Here is a 14716-nt window from a genome sequence, read left to right on the forward strand (position 1 = left end):
TTGGGGTCCAGAATTTGCCCCAGCTGCACAAGCACAGTTATTTTTAGTCCCATACAGTTTCTTTGTATTTTGTTGCTCACGGGGAGGTGTGTCCATGTGCAAGCATTGCAGCACTGCAGCAAAGGGTCCCAGGTCCCAGCCTGTCTCATAGGAACTGCACTAAAAGAGAGGTGAACGAGATGGGTTAGGTGACCAGAGGTTGCAGAAAGCAAAGCATCCTCCTTCGACTATATGTTTGCCTGTGACCTAGTTACAAATTACGCAAAGGCCAGTCTCGTCTGTGTTGTGATGCAGTTCAAACATGTAGTTGGTTATTGAAAGCTGGGCGCAGTGCAAAGAAAGCAGACTGGCTGGGGCCTCATCTGTAAAATGGGCAGGTTGGCTCAGAATATCACCAGGTTCCCTTACGGTTGTTACATGCTGTGCTTCTGTGTAGGAGCTAGATAAATGCAGAGTGACAGAGAGGCTCTGAGCCCAAGGAGAAGCGGGCCCCCACCCTCTTGGCTCACCTGCTACTTCCCTCGGATGCATGTGTACCAGTACGTCTTCATCACACTGCCCCTTGTGGCATCTTTGCAAAGTGCAGGTAGAAGGGGCTGGGATTAAAAAAAGAACAATCATCATCACCATCATCACCATCATCACACAAAAACCTAGGGAGATGCACAGTGACTTGAGGACCTTCAGTTCCCATGAAGCTTTCCAGCTTAGCCTCTGGATGGCCTCAAGGCCCCATGACCCCACCTAGAACACCGGCTGTCTGCTAGATGTTACAATTTAAGAGACAAATTGATGTCAACTCGGGAGCAGGAAGTATGGATGGACAGAGTGCTAAAAGCTTCTAACAGGAGAGATGGTCTAAAAGACAGGGAACTTGCACCCAAGGAGGGATCGTGACCCCTGCCTTCCCATACATCTGAGGGAAAGTCGTGTTAGGGAGGGATCCGAAGTGCGTCTGCTTGGTGAGGTGGGGTAGTTACTTCAATGGGCAGGGGCTCCAAGGAGATGGATTCAGCTCAGAGTAAAGAATCTGGTTTCGCAATCACAGTCGCACGGAGATGCAGTGGATGGACACACCTTCAGGGACCTCCTGACCTCCGGTGACGGTGACGGGAGAGCTTGTGCACCGGACTCACCCAAGAATTTGCCGTTTTCACACTGTTCAAAGGCGTTGGCTGAGGACACAAGCCAGGAGAGGGGCTGAACCCAGCCGGCGCTCTGCTTGCCCACATCCAGATGGGGCTCCTTGCTCTGCGTGGACTCGCAGCAGCCCCCTAGTGGCTGAACCTGCTCCTGACACTGTTCTTACATGACCCTTTCTGGTTCTTTTTTATAAAAATTTTTATTGGGGTATAATTGATTTACAATGTTGTGTTAGTTTCAGGTGTACAGCAAAGTGAATCAGTTATACATATATCCACTCTTTTTTAGATTCTTTTCCCATATAGGTCATTACAGAGCACTGAGTAGAGTTCCCTGTGCTATACAGTAGGTCCTTATTAGTTACCTATTTTATATATAGTAGTGTGTCTATGTCAATCCCAATCTACCAATTTATCCCTCTCCCCCTTACCCCCCCATAACCATAAGTCCATTTTCTACATCTGTAACTCTATTTCGGTTTTGTAGATAAGTTCATTTGTAGCCTTTTTTTATTTTTTTTTATTTTATTTTTCTGTGGTACGCGGGCCTCTCACTGTTGTGGCCTCTCCCGTTGCGGAGCACAGGCTCCGGACACGCAGGCTCAGCGGCCATGGCTCACGGGCCCAGCCGCTCCGCGGCATGTGGGATCTTCCCGGACCGGGGCTCGAACTCTTGTCCCCTGCATCGGCAGGCCGACTCCCAACCACTGCGCCACCAGGGAAGCCCTGTAGCCTTTTTTTAGATTCCACATACAAATGATATCATGATATTTGTCTTCCTCTGTCTTACTTCGCTTAGTATGATAATCTCTGTTTGCATCCCTGTTGCTGCAAATGGCATTATTTCATTCTTTTTTATGGCTGAGTAATATTCCATTGTATATAGGTGCCACATCTTCTTTATCCATTCAGCTTTTGATGGACATTTAGGTTGCTTCCATGTCCTGCCTATTGTAGTGCTGCAAGGAACATTGAGGTGCATGTAACTTTTCAAATTATGGTTTCCTCTGGTCCTTTTTTGCAGGATGGCTAAGAATTCCCGCATGAGCCTCGCCAGCGCGTCCAATGAAAACTACACGTTCTGCTGGCGCGTGTTCTGTGCCTGGGATTACCTCATTGGAAACCCAGAGGCGGCAGAGAGCAAAACTGCTGCCATCGTGAACAGCATCAGGGTGAGTGAGCGAGCCTGTTCAGGCTGCCGGGAGTCAGGGCTCTGCGGATCACAGCCTTCACAGCGTGAGCCGCTGGCCCTCTGCTGGGAGAGTCAGCGTGGTCTCCTTCCCACGGTGCTCACAGACCAGGGCAGCCACGGTCTGCACCGAGACGTGACATAATGTGCCTCCAACATGCACCAAACAATCTGATGGCGTGCTGGAGAAAAATACGGGAACGTCTCTTTTTTTTTTTACTTTCATCCTTCTAAAATTTCAGTGTGTGTATCTTTGTTCATTTGCATAACGGATTACTACCGTGTTGCGTGTACACAACTTGTAAATGAACAGATACGTATATGTGAGGGATATAAGCTTTTAGTGTTACCTTAGAATATAATGCAGTCAAAGGCGTTCGGAGACCTGGATCTACTGAACAACACAGGCAGTTCAATGGTGCCCCCTTTTGAGAAAAAAAATGAGTTAGATCATTGCAGTGACCTAAATAATTTACTCCTTCCCCTCTTTTTCCCATTCCCCAATTTCCTTTTTTATCTATCTTTTATCATATAAAGCACTGATATCAATAGAATCTTATTGGATGGAGTCTAGACATTGAAGTTATGATGAAAAATACTGGATAAGTCATTTCTTTCATAAACTATTTCTGAATATTTATGATTAACGATGATGCTAAGCTTTTGATACCATATGTGTCTTTCTTTAAAGGAGGCTATACTGGAAGAACAGGAGAAGAAGAAGAGCAAAAACCTGTATGTATGAAGACTCCCCATCCTGAATTCATTGATAAGCTGTTTTAATTTAGTAGAACAATCACCAGACTGTATCTCATTTTCACACCTTTTCAGGCAGTTCTTCTCCTTAAAACCTGTCCTTCTGGTAATGTGGAATGTGGGAACCCCATAATTTTTCAATAGCAGTATTTCGGAGTTGTTCCTCCTTCCGTGGATCTGGCAGTAGGGTGAGAGGTCTGACGCTGACCAGCTTCCTGTTCTTTTACTTAGATAATAAAAGATATTTTTAGCACCAATTTCTAGTCTGTTAAACTGAGCAGAGACTAATTTTGTTTAGCAACAAATCTCTGAGGTCCTAGGACACAAGTAGTATCCAATGCTTGTTGACAAAACTTCTAAAGTGACTTCTCGGGTTTGGAGTTCTTCTCAAGGTTGTGAGGGCTTCCTTGGTGAGGGTGAGGCCCTTTGGCCACAGAACGGACGACCCAGAAAGGCGATGACCCAGTCCTCCTGGGCCAGACACGCCTGCTCATCCAATATCCTCACTGGTTCTTATTTTAAATTAATTTCTATTGGAGTATAATTGCTTTACAATGTTGCATTAGTTTCTGCTGTACAGCAAAGTGAATCAGTTATAGGTAGACATATATCCCCTCCTTTTTAGATTTCCTTCCCATTTAGATCACCACAGAGCATTGAGTAGAGTTCCATGTGCTATACAGCAGGTGCTCATTAGCTATCTATTTTATATACAGTAGTGTATATAAGTCAACCCAATCTCCCAATTCATCCCACCCTCCCTGCCCCCTTGGTAACCATAAGTTTGTTCTCTACATCTGTGACTGTATTTCTGCTTTGCAGATGAGTTCATCTCTACCATTTTTCTAGATTCTACCTATAAGCGATATTATACGGTATTTGTTTTTCTCTTTCTGACTTACTTCACTCTGTATGACAGTATCTAGGTCCATCCTCACTGGTTCTTTAAGCCCCATGATTAGTTCCTACGGTGCAGAAAGCCTGTCCTGGGGAGTGCTGCAGACCTGGGGAGTGGAGGAAACACCCAGCCCCTGAGAGGAAGCAGGGTGTCGTGGTGGGAAGGACTCTCCATAGGGTGTCAGAAGATGGATTCTAGCCCTCTCTTTGTCATTAACTTCTATGACCCCGAAACTCCCTTGACTTTTCCGGGCCTTCACTTCCTCACTTATGAAATGAAAGGATGGGACTCCATCCGTGCTTCTCAGAGGAAAGAGAGCACCCATCCACATCAGAATCACCCCGGGGGCACTGCAGACGCAGACCCCTTTGGCGCCCACCCTGATTGACTGAATTAACGTCTCTGGGAGTGAGAGACAAGGCTCCACATTCTTAGCAGCTCTCGCAAAACAAAACTCACAGATGGTTTTTATGTTCCCTCAAATTTGGAAGCTCCTGCCATCCTAAATGCATTCCAGTTAAAAAAGTCTCATTCAATGATTCATTATTACAAACAAACAAATCAGCAAGAGACCGATTTCTCATCTCTCTTCCACGCAAAAATCCTGAGTCCTCCTGATTCTGTCAAAACTTGAGGAAAATAGATGTGTAAGAGGTATTCTGGGATATCCAGGATATTATAACAGGAGGTGGAAGGAAGAGGGTGGAGACAGGGGAAAACTAGCATGTGACTGCCTGCTTCCCCCGCAAGCCCATCACGTGCATTTTCTGGTGTAATTGCCACAAGGACCAACAGTGCTGGAGGCGGGGAGGAGGGACCAGAAATGCAGGACCTGCCTCAGGGACCATGTGCATAGCATGACCCTACAAATGATGACAGGGTGATCTGGGGACAGGAGGAAGTAAAGAAGCACTAACGTGGTGTTAATGGACCTCACTCTCAAGTCTTCCATCTCTGGTGCTCTATGACGCCTTATCTAAAGCTCTCCTCTGCCAGAAGACAAGGTGACACTTAGCATTCCATTTGGGAGTGAGTTTCCTCATTGCGCAGAGGAAAGGCTAAGGTGCGTGCAGAAGGAGATGTTGTGACCTCCCCAAGGTCACCCAGAGGGTGGGGAGCGGGTGGTACACCCCTCGCGTGCCCCTCCAAATCCTCCTGGCCACACCTCTTTCTCCAGCCCTTGATGCCAGGCAGGCTGTGCAGGCTGCCACCGGCTCCACACATTCCCCTCAGAGCCTCCACTGGTACCCATTGCTCGCTGCCCAGGGCTCCTCTGAGGCTACAGTGTGGGGCACCCACAAGATCCCAGTCCACACGTGTTCATGCAACCAAAAGACTGGGTGCAGCACTGGGAGTCAGTGCTCTGGAGTGGCCCTTGACCACCAGGGAACAGGAGCTGATGGAAAACGCTTCACATTTTCACCCCGGCCAGGCATTTCTGAGATGCCACTTCACAGGCCCCTCAGAAGGCCCTGCAGCTGCCTCCAGCTGTGGCCAGCTCCACTCACACCTTGTACCGCCTGCCTTCTCTGGTCTCACTCCCCAGAACTTCACGCACACTTCCTGGCATCACTTCCCAGAAAAACTTGCAAACACACATTTGCCTGAGGTTCTGCTTTCAGGGAAAACGGGCTAAGACTGACCCCGAAGTCGGAAGCAGATGCCTTAAAGATAAGCCAATTGGAGTCAGTGAGTTCTCCTCCAGAAAGAGTGGGGTTTTTTCAGTTAAAACTGGAAACTTACTGTAAATGCAGTAAGTCCCCTACATATGAACGAGTTCCGTCCCGAGAGCACGTTCGTAAGTCCAATTTGTTCGTAAGTCCAACAAAGTTAGCCACAATCGGCTCTCTAGTACTGTATGGAATAGGTTTATCATACTTTTCACACAGATAATACATAAAAAACAAACAAGAATAAAACATTTTGACCCTTCAGTACCGTACCTTGAAAAGTACAGTAGCACAGTACAACAGCTGGCATCCAGGGGCTGGCATCGAGTGAACAGGCAAGAAGAGTTAGTGACTGGAGGAGGGAGAGGAGGTGGGAGATGCTAGAGCTGAAGGATCGTCAGCAACAGGAGACGGAGGGCGAGCTGCGATGTCACTCATGCCTGACGTTGCTGGTACAGGTTCCAGATGCATGTTCACATCTTTGAAAGTTCGCAACTTGAAGGTTCCTATGTAGGGGACTTACTGTAGTAGCAACACGGTTGATTGTAAGAGGCCTTTGGGAAGTGAGACCTGGCGAGGAAAGAGGAGCCCGTGTCCCAGCTCCTTTCTTTACTTCTTCCTCCAGCAAATATTTATGAAGTGCTTCTATGTACTGGGCCTGTTCTAAGAGCTGAGAATACGACTTTTAACAATTGAGCACTTGCTTTCTAGAGGGAAAAGACAGATAACAAATCCCAAGTAAATACGTGGTATAATATTGAAATCATGGTGTGAAATGAGAGGCAGGATCATTACCTCCCCTCCTTCCTCCCTCTTCCCTCTCCTGAGCACCCGTACCTGAGCTCCTATAACTGAAGTGTGCATATGGCACAGGACTCCGATTTTAAGTGGCAAAGCAAACACTGAAGCCCAAATACTCAGACTCCAGAACGTGTGTGTGTGTGTGTGTGTGTGTGTGTGTGTGTGTGTGTGTTTAAAGCCCCACTGATGCTGGTGGCTTAGATTTATAACTCACTGTTGATCTCTTAGGAAATGAGGGATTCTGGGGGTGGGGGAAGAACACTGATTCTTCAGGGCAGAGAATCCACTTGGCAGTAAATGTCTTCCCATCCTTCACTGGCCTTTTCTGTGCATCAGGGTGCCCTGTGCAGAGCCCGGTATATTGTCCTCATACCTACCTCTCCCGGCAGGGCAGTGACCATCTGCCTGAGGGTCATCGCCAACATCTTGGTGCTTCTCTCGCTGGCTGGGAGCATCTATCTCATCTACTTCGTGGTGGATCGGTCCCAGAAGCTGGCACAGTCCAAGAAGGAGCTGACGCTCTGGGAAAAGAACGAGGTACCCACACAACAGTAGCTGCCCCTCTGTTTCCTGGGTGTTTCTTAAGTGGGTTCCCTGGAAACATCTCCACGGAAAAATTGCAGTCCTCTTCTTCTAGAGCACGGGCTGCAAGAGCTTGGAGCCAGAGTGGCAACACCCGGCCTTGGCTAAATGATTTCACTGGTCTTAATAAGGAAGATTTTGATTCAAAAACACCTTCAGGCATTTGCAGTCTTTACGTTTGAGTTTTGCTGCTGACTGTGTTTTGCTTTTCTGGCTTCGTGTTTCGTTATATACGTGTTTCCAGAAACTGACTTCACCTAGACTTGCGTTGGCAACTGCACCGTCTTTCATTGCATGTGTCAAAGTTGACCATGTGGGGATTATTGAACATTTAGGTGCTTTCCATATTTCTAAATCACAAATAATCCTTCCCAAACAGCCCCACACCAATGGCTTCTTTTTTTCTTTTTCTTTTTTTTTTTTTGGCGATACGCAGACCTCTCACTGTTGTGGCCTCTCCCGTTGCGGAGCACAGGCTCCGGACGCGCAGGCTCAGCGGCTATGGCTCACGGGCCCAGCCGCTCCGCGGCATGTGGGATCTTCCCGGACCGGGGCGCGAACCTGTGTCTCCTGCATTGGCAGGCGGACTTTCAACCACTGCGCCACCAGGGAAGCCCTGGATGGCTTAGTTTTTAAAACGCTCTTTTCCCCTCCATTTATGGGAATATTCTCATGAATAGAAAATTACCAAGAGGAAGGTTATAAACAATTTTATAATTCTTAATATTTATTGCAAGACTCTTGTCCTGAACACTTGGCTCAATTTACCTGTAAAGATTTGAGTGGTAGAAATAGCACAAATGCTACCTCTCAGACCACTTGTATGAAAATGATTACCATCCTTGGGATTTAAAAAACAAAGTGGGCAGGCCAGGTGATAGTTATCAATTTATCCTCAATGTACAATAATTTTTCAAAATCTGAGACTGCATTAGGTAATCTCTTTCTATACCTCTTCATGTTTTATGTCAATTAAGTGGGTTATATATTGATAAATATGGGCTTGTGTGTAGATAGATATTTCAAAGGTAAATTCAGAAATTATTTCTTCCTTTAGCTCACACCTCTTGTGTACCAGCTAAGCCTCCTTTTTCATTTGCAGAGAAAGTACGTAAGTCCAGAGAAACAAGAGCCAGGCATAATTCTCTAGATAATTAATCTTCCATGTGCAGAAAGAATATTAAATTACCTCTTAGCCTTCCCTTTTCTATTCTTAACAGTTACGGTTATTTCCTTCTTCCATCCAAGGTAAGGGAAGTAGAAATAGAATGAGGTGGTAATTGGAGAAGGTGGCAGAAACACCAGTAAATCTCAAAAGGCCTGTACGAGTGTCTTCAGATTAAGGAGTGTTCCTAGAAGGGATAAACCCATGGCAAAGTGGCCTTTTGAAAACAGCTAATTAGCCAAGATGTGGGGGAGGTTTTCCATGTAAGAACTGCATGACCCTCCGAATACCCGCCTCCCCGACCAAACATTAGGCTACAGACCAACTATGAGGTGAGGGAGGCTGGGATGCGGGTCCCCGAGGAGCTCAGTGGGGCACACCCTCTCTTGGTAGGTGAGCGTGGTGGTGTCCCTCGTCACCATGCTGGCACCATCAGCTTTTGACCTCATCGCCGCCTTGGAGATGTATCACCCACGGACCACACTGCGCTTCCAGCTGGCAAGGTACCGCCACCCCGCTGGGAAATGGCTTGTTGTGGGTTACCCGTCCGGCCACCCACTGTGGGAACTCAGTCCGTCGGGAGCCAGGGCTTGCTTTGTTCCCCCCAAAACTTAGCACTGGACATCCCCTATGGCTCCATTTCAAGAAAAGCAGGATATCACAGGAGAGAATGGTGGGAAGAAGGGGGAAGAGGAAGCAGCGAGAGAGGAGGGGGCTGGAGAGGATGGACCGGGAGGACAGGACAGAAGAAACGGGTGAAAAGGTGGTGATGAGAACAAGAGGAGGAAGAGGAGGTGAGAGAGAGGGAGGGGGAGGGGGAGAACAGGCAGAAGAAGCAGATACAAGAGAAAGAGGACCAAGAAGATGATGGACAGTGTGCCATGTATTGCTCACGTTGGGTCCCTCAGCGGACTGACCGTGAGAGGTGAGAGACCCATGCTGTCTTTCCAGATGTGAGATGAACGTCACGCTTTGCTAATAATTCCCCAAGGCGTAGACTCAAAGCGGTTCTTGTGAATATGTCAGGGAGCCTCGAGCATCAGGGCTGTGCTGGGATGGTCAGTGGGTGTGAATACAGGTGGTTAATGCAGATGTGAGCACAGCAGGCGGGGAGTAGGGGCGGGGGAGGGGGAGGTCAGAGGGGCCAGCCCCCTGAAACCACACTTCTTCTCTAGCGCTGGCATCATCACTGTCTTCCCGAAAAATCCCCATCTCTGTTAGGGTGACTGTCTCAGAGGGTGGCACTGTCCGAGCCCCGCTGATTTACCTCCCATCCCTCCCGGGTCTACTTTCTCTTGTAATGCTCGATCACATTCCACAGAACAAATTTCCCACAGATCACTTTGGGAAGGATGGCTGTCATTCAGGAGTCGGCAAATGTTTTCCATAAAGGACCAAGTAGTAAATATTTTTGGTTGTGTGGGTCACACGGTCTCTGTGGCTCAACTCTGAGGTGGTAGCACAAAAGCAGCCACAGACAATACGTCATCCAAAGGGTGTGGCCGAGTTCCCTGCAACTTTATTACAAAAATAGAAGAGGGTAGGGTTTGGCTAAAAGGCTGGAGTTTGCCACGATCTTGAAGTCCAACTGTCATTTCAGAGATAGAAGGGCATCACTCAAAAGATCAAGGGGTGTGTGGAAGCCCCTCACCCAGGGTAGCTCTGGAAGAGACTCCCAGCTCCCCAGGCTTGAACCCTGGTCTCTGTGCTCTGCTCGGCACCTCCTCTGTTGACCTAGGAGAGAGAAGTGCCGTCCTCAGCAACTCCCTCACGGCAGGCACTGGGGAGGATCAATTCTGTGATTGCATTTGGTCTAACAGCGGTCCTATTATACAGAATGGCCTCGTTATTCTCGTTCAAAACTAGAGAAACAGAGGCTTCAAGAGACTTGCCCCTGATGAATTCAGGCTAAGTCTAGAAATAAGAGTAGGATATATTACTTTAGTTCCACTAACTCACCAGCAGACGAAGCTACCTTTTATTCAGGGCACAGTGAGAACCAGAGCCGTGCGATACGAAGACGGCAGAAGGTTAAATTCTCTCGGTCCTTCCTTCAGCCAACAAGTGCCAAGTTGACTCTGAGGGTCCTGCCCTGTGTTAGGTGAAGACAGAGATAGAAAGGGAGGCTGAAGGGAATCCCTCCACAGTGCACAGGGAAAGCCAAGATGAGTCAGAATGATGCCCCCGGAGGTGTCCCAGCCCCTGTTTCCCTGCTCACTCCTGCACACTGGTGGCCACAGGTGGTAAACTCTACACCTGAGGAGATGAAGGCCTGTGGGGATGGGCGACTCAAAGTTCCAATCTGGAGTCTTTCCCTCATGTTAAATCTGCTTTTTCTCTTTTTCACCAACTGGCACTGGCTTCATGATTCTTCAAGTGCCAACCACTGTCCTGTGAGAGATTTGTAAACCTGCCATTTTCCTTTCTCATCTCATTTTCCCAGACATGTTTCTGTTAATACCCAAGGCTGCAGCCTGGGGAAACTCCACGACGTGTTTCCCAGAGCCTTCCAACTCCGGGGAAACAGGCATCAAGTCTTGGATCACTGGCTCATAGAGGCTGCTGCGGGCAGGTGCCATCTGCTCAAGGTTGCCCACCTGTGAGCAGGTGTAGACGTGCCCACAGCCCCTCACTGATTCAGCCCGTCTGACAGGTTCAGCCTGTATTTCAGAACCAGACCACTGAGATCCTGAAATCTCACCTGCCTCTTTTTAACTGTGTGAACCCGAGCAGGTGACTTAAGGCCTCCCCATGTTCAATACCCTTGTCCCTTAAGTGGGGGTTATAATAATATGGACCTCACAGGCGAGACTCAAATGAGATAATGCCTGGAAAATCACTTTATAAACCAGAAGACATGACAGGACGTGGATAATTCACACTACACTTCAGAGCCCCGCTTCCTGAGCTCACACACTGTCTGCTGTCCCAGCGGTTCTGAAATACTGATCCAGAGATCGGCTATAGTGGAATCACCTGGTAAGGAGATAAAAGGATTCCCGGACCCCATCCAGACCTCTCGAAACAGTGTAGATTCTGGAATTCTGTATTTTGTTTTAATGCCCACAGTCTGATTCTGAAGGAAACCAAGTGTGGCCACCAGCAACTGTCTTAGCCAGAACATGGTGGTCACTCCCAAATTGTGGTCAGTCTAGAACCATGGAGTGGTGGTCTGGTCATTCAAGGTGGGCTTGTGGCTTTCAGGGTCCTTGTGCTGTACCTGGGAAACCTCTACAGTCTGATCATCGCCCTCTTGGACAAAGTTAACAGCATGAGCACTGAGGTGAGTGCTCCGTCCTGGGGACGTGCCCAGCCGACCACTGCCCCCCCCACACCACACGCACAGACACACGCGCACATACACACATATATACACATACACACATACACAAACACACGCACATACACACATATATACACATACACACATACACATATAGGCATATACACACACACAAACACACACACATATACACATATATACACACAGACACGCATATACACACATACACAAACACGCACATACACACATATATACATATACACACATACACAAACACGCACATACACACATATATACACATACACACATACACAAACACACGCACATACACACATATATACACATACACACATACACATATAGGCATATACACACACACAAACACACACACATATACACATATATACACACAGACACGCATATACACACATACACAAACACACATACACAAACACACGCACATACACACATATATACACATACACACATACACATATAGGCATATACACACACAAACACACACACATATACACATATATACACACAGACACACATATACACACATACACAAACACACGCACATACACACATATATACACATACACACATACACATATAGGCATATACACACACACAAACACACACACATATACACATATATACACACAGACACGCATATACACACATACACAAACACACGCACATACACACATATATACACATACACACAAACACACGCACATACACACATATATACACATACACACATACACATATAGGCACATACACACATATACACACACACAGATGCAGAGTCATCGTCAGTGTTGTCAATATCACTGCTAGTATTTGCACTTTGTTCATCGTGTTCAAACATCAGTTCACTCTTGGCCCTCTCAGCCAAGGATAGGAAATTTGGTCTCATTTCTAAGATAAAGAAACTGAGGCCAGAATTTATGGCTCGTCAGTGACAGGGCTGGAATGAGAACCATTCCAGCCGGAATGGGTCTCTTGACACTCTTTCCTGGAATTCCATCAGGAAAGGTTATCAACAGCTATCGTAAATGATCCCAGGAGAATGGCAGACCATGGGACTAATTTTCACTTAGAAAATCAGGAGAAAATAAATATCTTATGGAGAGCAGTTCAGAGCAGGCCCCACCATCCCAGCCTAGGGTAGTTTTGGAGGTCATTTTAAACCTGCCCCACCTGTGAGGTTATCCCAAAATGGTAGGAGGCTTTAGGGTTGTTTGCCCAAGCCATACCTTCCTAGCATCAAATCCTGCTGCTCAGAAGACAGAAGAGGCCACAGGGAGAAATGGTTCTGCATCAGGGCTTTGATGTTGCGTAGACTGGGTCCTTACCTGCCACTTACGAGCGACATGACCTCGAGCGTTTGACTTCAGCTAGCTGAGCTTCAGTCCCTTCATCTGTAACATGGAATAATCATTCTTACCTGACACTCCTGTGAGAATGAGAAATACAACATGCTGTAACCTAGGACAGGCTCTGACACTTCACTAGGGACCAATCAATGCTCTTCATTACAGCTCTATGTTCATTACTGGACCAACTCTAGTCAAGTCGCTATCAACCAAGCTAGAGATAGTGAGAGAGAGAGACAGAGAGTCGGAGACAGAGAGAAACAGAGATAAAGAAAAAGAGATTATTCCCAAGCAATGCAGTGATATCCTTGGTGTTCATGATGGATTCTTATTTACACATAACTGGACAACCTTTTCTTCTTCCTTCCCTCTCTCCACAGGAAACTGCTCCCCCCAATAGCACAAGTCATTGGATAGATTCTACCATCTTCTTTGTCACCAGGGCAGCCCCTGGAGAAGAGAAGTGGTCCACACCTGGGCCTGGGATAGGGCTCAGGAGAAACAGCACTTGGGCCCTGGAACAAGCCAACGTTCTGACTTACAGCTCGCCTCTCTCAGAGGCCAACAAGACCACTGCTTCCACCCAGAGTCCGCAAGGCCAATGCTGGGAGACATACGTTGGACAGGTGGCTCCCTCGTTCCCTTATAAAGCCCTTCCGTGTCCATTTCATCACTTAATTCTAGCGACTCTCTGAAGTGTCATTATCTCTATTTTATACAAAAGGAACATAAAGTTCAGTGGGGGATTAGGATTTTCCAGGCCTCAAAATGAATTATCGTAATCAGTGTAAGGACTCAGGCAGTATTAACGATGTGCTTGACCCTGTTCTAAGTTCTTAGTCTAGAATCTTATGATCATCCTTAGAAGCAGAGATGAGGAAACTGAAGCACTAGAGTTTAAGTAACTTGCCCCAAAACACAGATAGTAAAAGCAGAATGAAGGGGACTTCCCTGGTGGTCCAGTTGTTAAGACTTAGCCTTCCAATTCAGGGGATGAGGGTTCGAGCCCTGTTCGGGGAGCTAAGATCCCACATGCCTCGCGCCAAAAAAACAAAATGTAAAACAGAATCAATATTGTAACAGATTCAATAAATACTTTAAAAAAGATCCACATCAAAAAAAAAAAAAAAAACAAAAGCAGAATGAATCCCTAAACCCAGGCATCTGCTCCAAACTCTGCTCTGAACCCCTCTGCCTTTCACCTTCACTATATCCTATGATAACACCTCAAGTAGTCTCCTGTGGCTCAGAACCATAGACTTTTCCCCTGGCTTTGTGTAAAGCTGGCCTCAGATATCAAAATTCAAATTAACAAATATTTGTTGAGCAGCTATTATGTGCCAAAAATGAAGTCGCCATTGGAGGGGGCCCGGTGGCTCAAGCCATGGGAATGAAGAGAGAAGGGAGGACCCCAAGGAAGAGGTAGACAGTGGGAAGGGCAGGATGTGGTGGCATCCAAGGACACCTTGTGTTGCAGGAGATGCTGAAGCTCTCCATCATCGACATGCTGTTCACTGTGGCCAGCATTCTGCTCATAGACTTCTTCCGAGGACTTTTCGTTCGGTACTTAAGTGACTACTGGTGTTGGGACCTGGAGAGCAAGTTTGTAAGTAAGATGCCGTGTCCATCGGGGAAGTTCGTATGGCCAGATCCATCCTTTCCTGATGGCCAGGCTGGGAAACTGACATGGCTGAGAGAAAATACGTGAGGGAAGAGGGAAAGGCTGTACAAAGCTGAGTTCCCATTTCTTTCTTACATTTACCATTTGCTGGGATGGCCTCACAGACAATGATCTCTACGTATCTAGGCGAGCAAAGAATTCTGTGTATTTGACTATAATGAACT

General features: G+C 47.1%; 1 protein-coding gene across 1 annotated transcript in view; it reads left to right on the forward strand.

The window, feature by feature from the left end:
- Window positions 1–14716, forward strand: part of TMC3 (transmembrane channel like 3) — a 43977-nt gene that overhangs the window by 15055 nt on the left and 14206 nt on the right. Inside the window, exons 8-14 of the mRNA XM_065872062.1 lie at window positions 2167–2314; window positions 3023–3066; window positions 6846–6993; window positions 8597–8706; window positions 11408–11486; window positions 13252–13497; window positions 14349–14477. Of these exons, the coding sequence (XP_065728134.1) occupies window positions 2167–2314; window positions 3023–3066; window positions 6846–6993; window positions 8597–8706; window positions 11408–11486; window positions 13252–13497; window positions 14349–14477 (904 nt within the window). The remainder of the gene's footprint in view (window positions 1–2166; window positions 2315–3022; window positions 3067–6845; window positions 6994–8596; window positions 8707–11407; window positions 11487–13251; window positions 13498–14348; window positions 14478–14716) is intronic.

The sequence above is a fragment of the Phocoena phocoena genome, chromosome 2 (assembly GCF_963924675.1).
Source record: "Phocoena phocoena chromosome 2, mPhoPho1.1, whole genome shotgun sequence".
Lineage (NCBI taxonomy): Eukaryota > Metazoa > Chordata > Mammalia > Artiodactyla > Phocoenidae > Phocoena > Phocoena phocoena.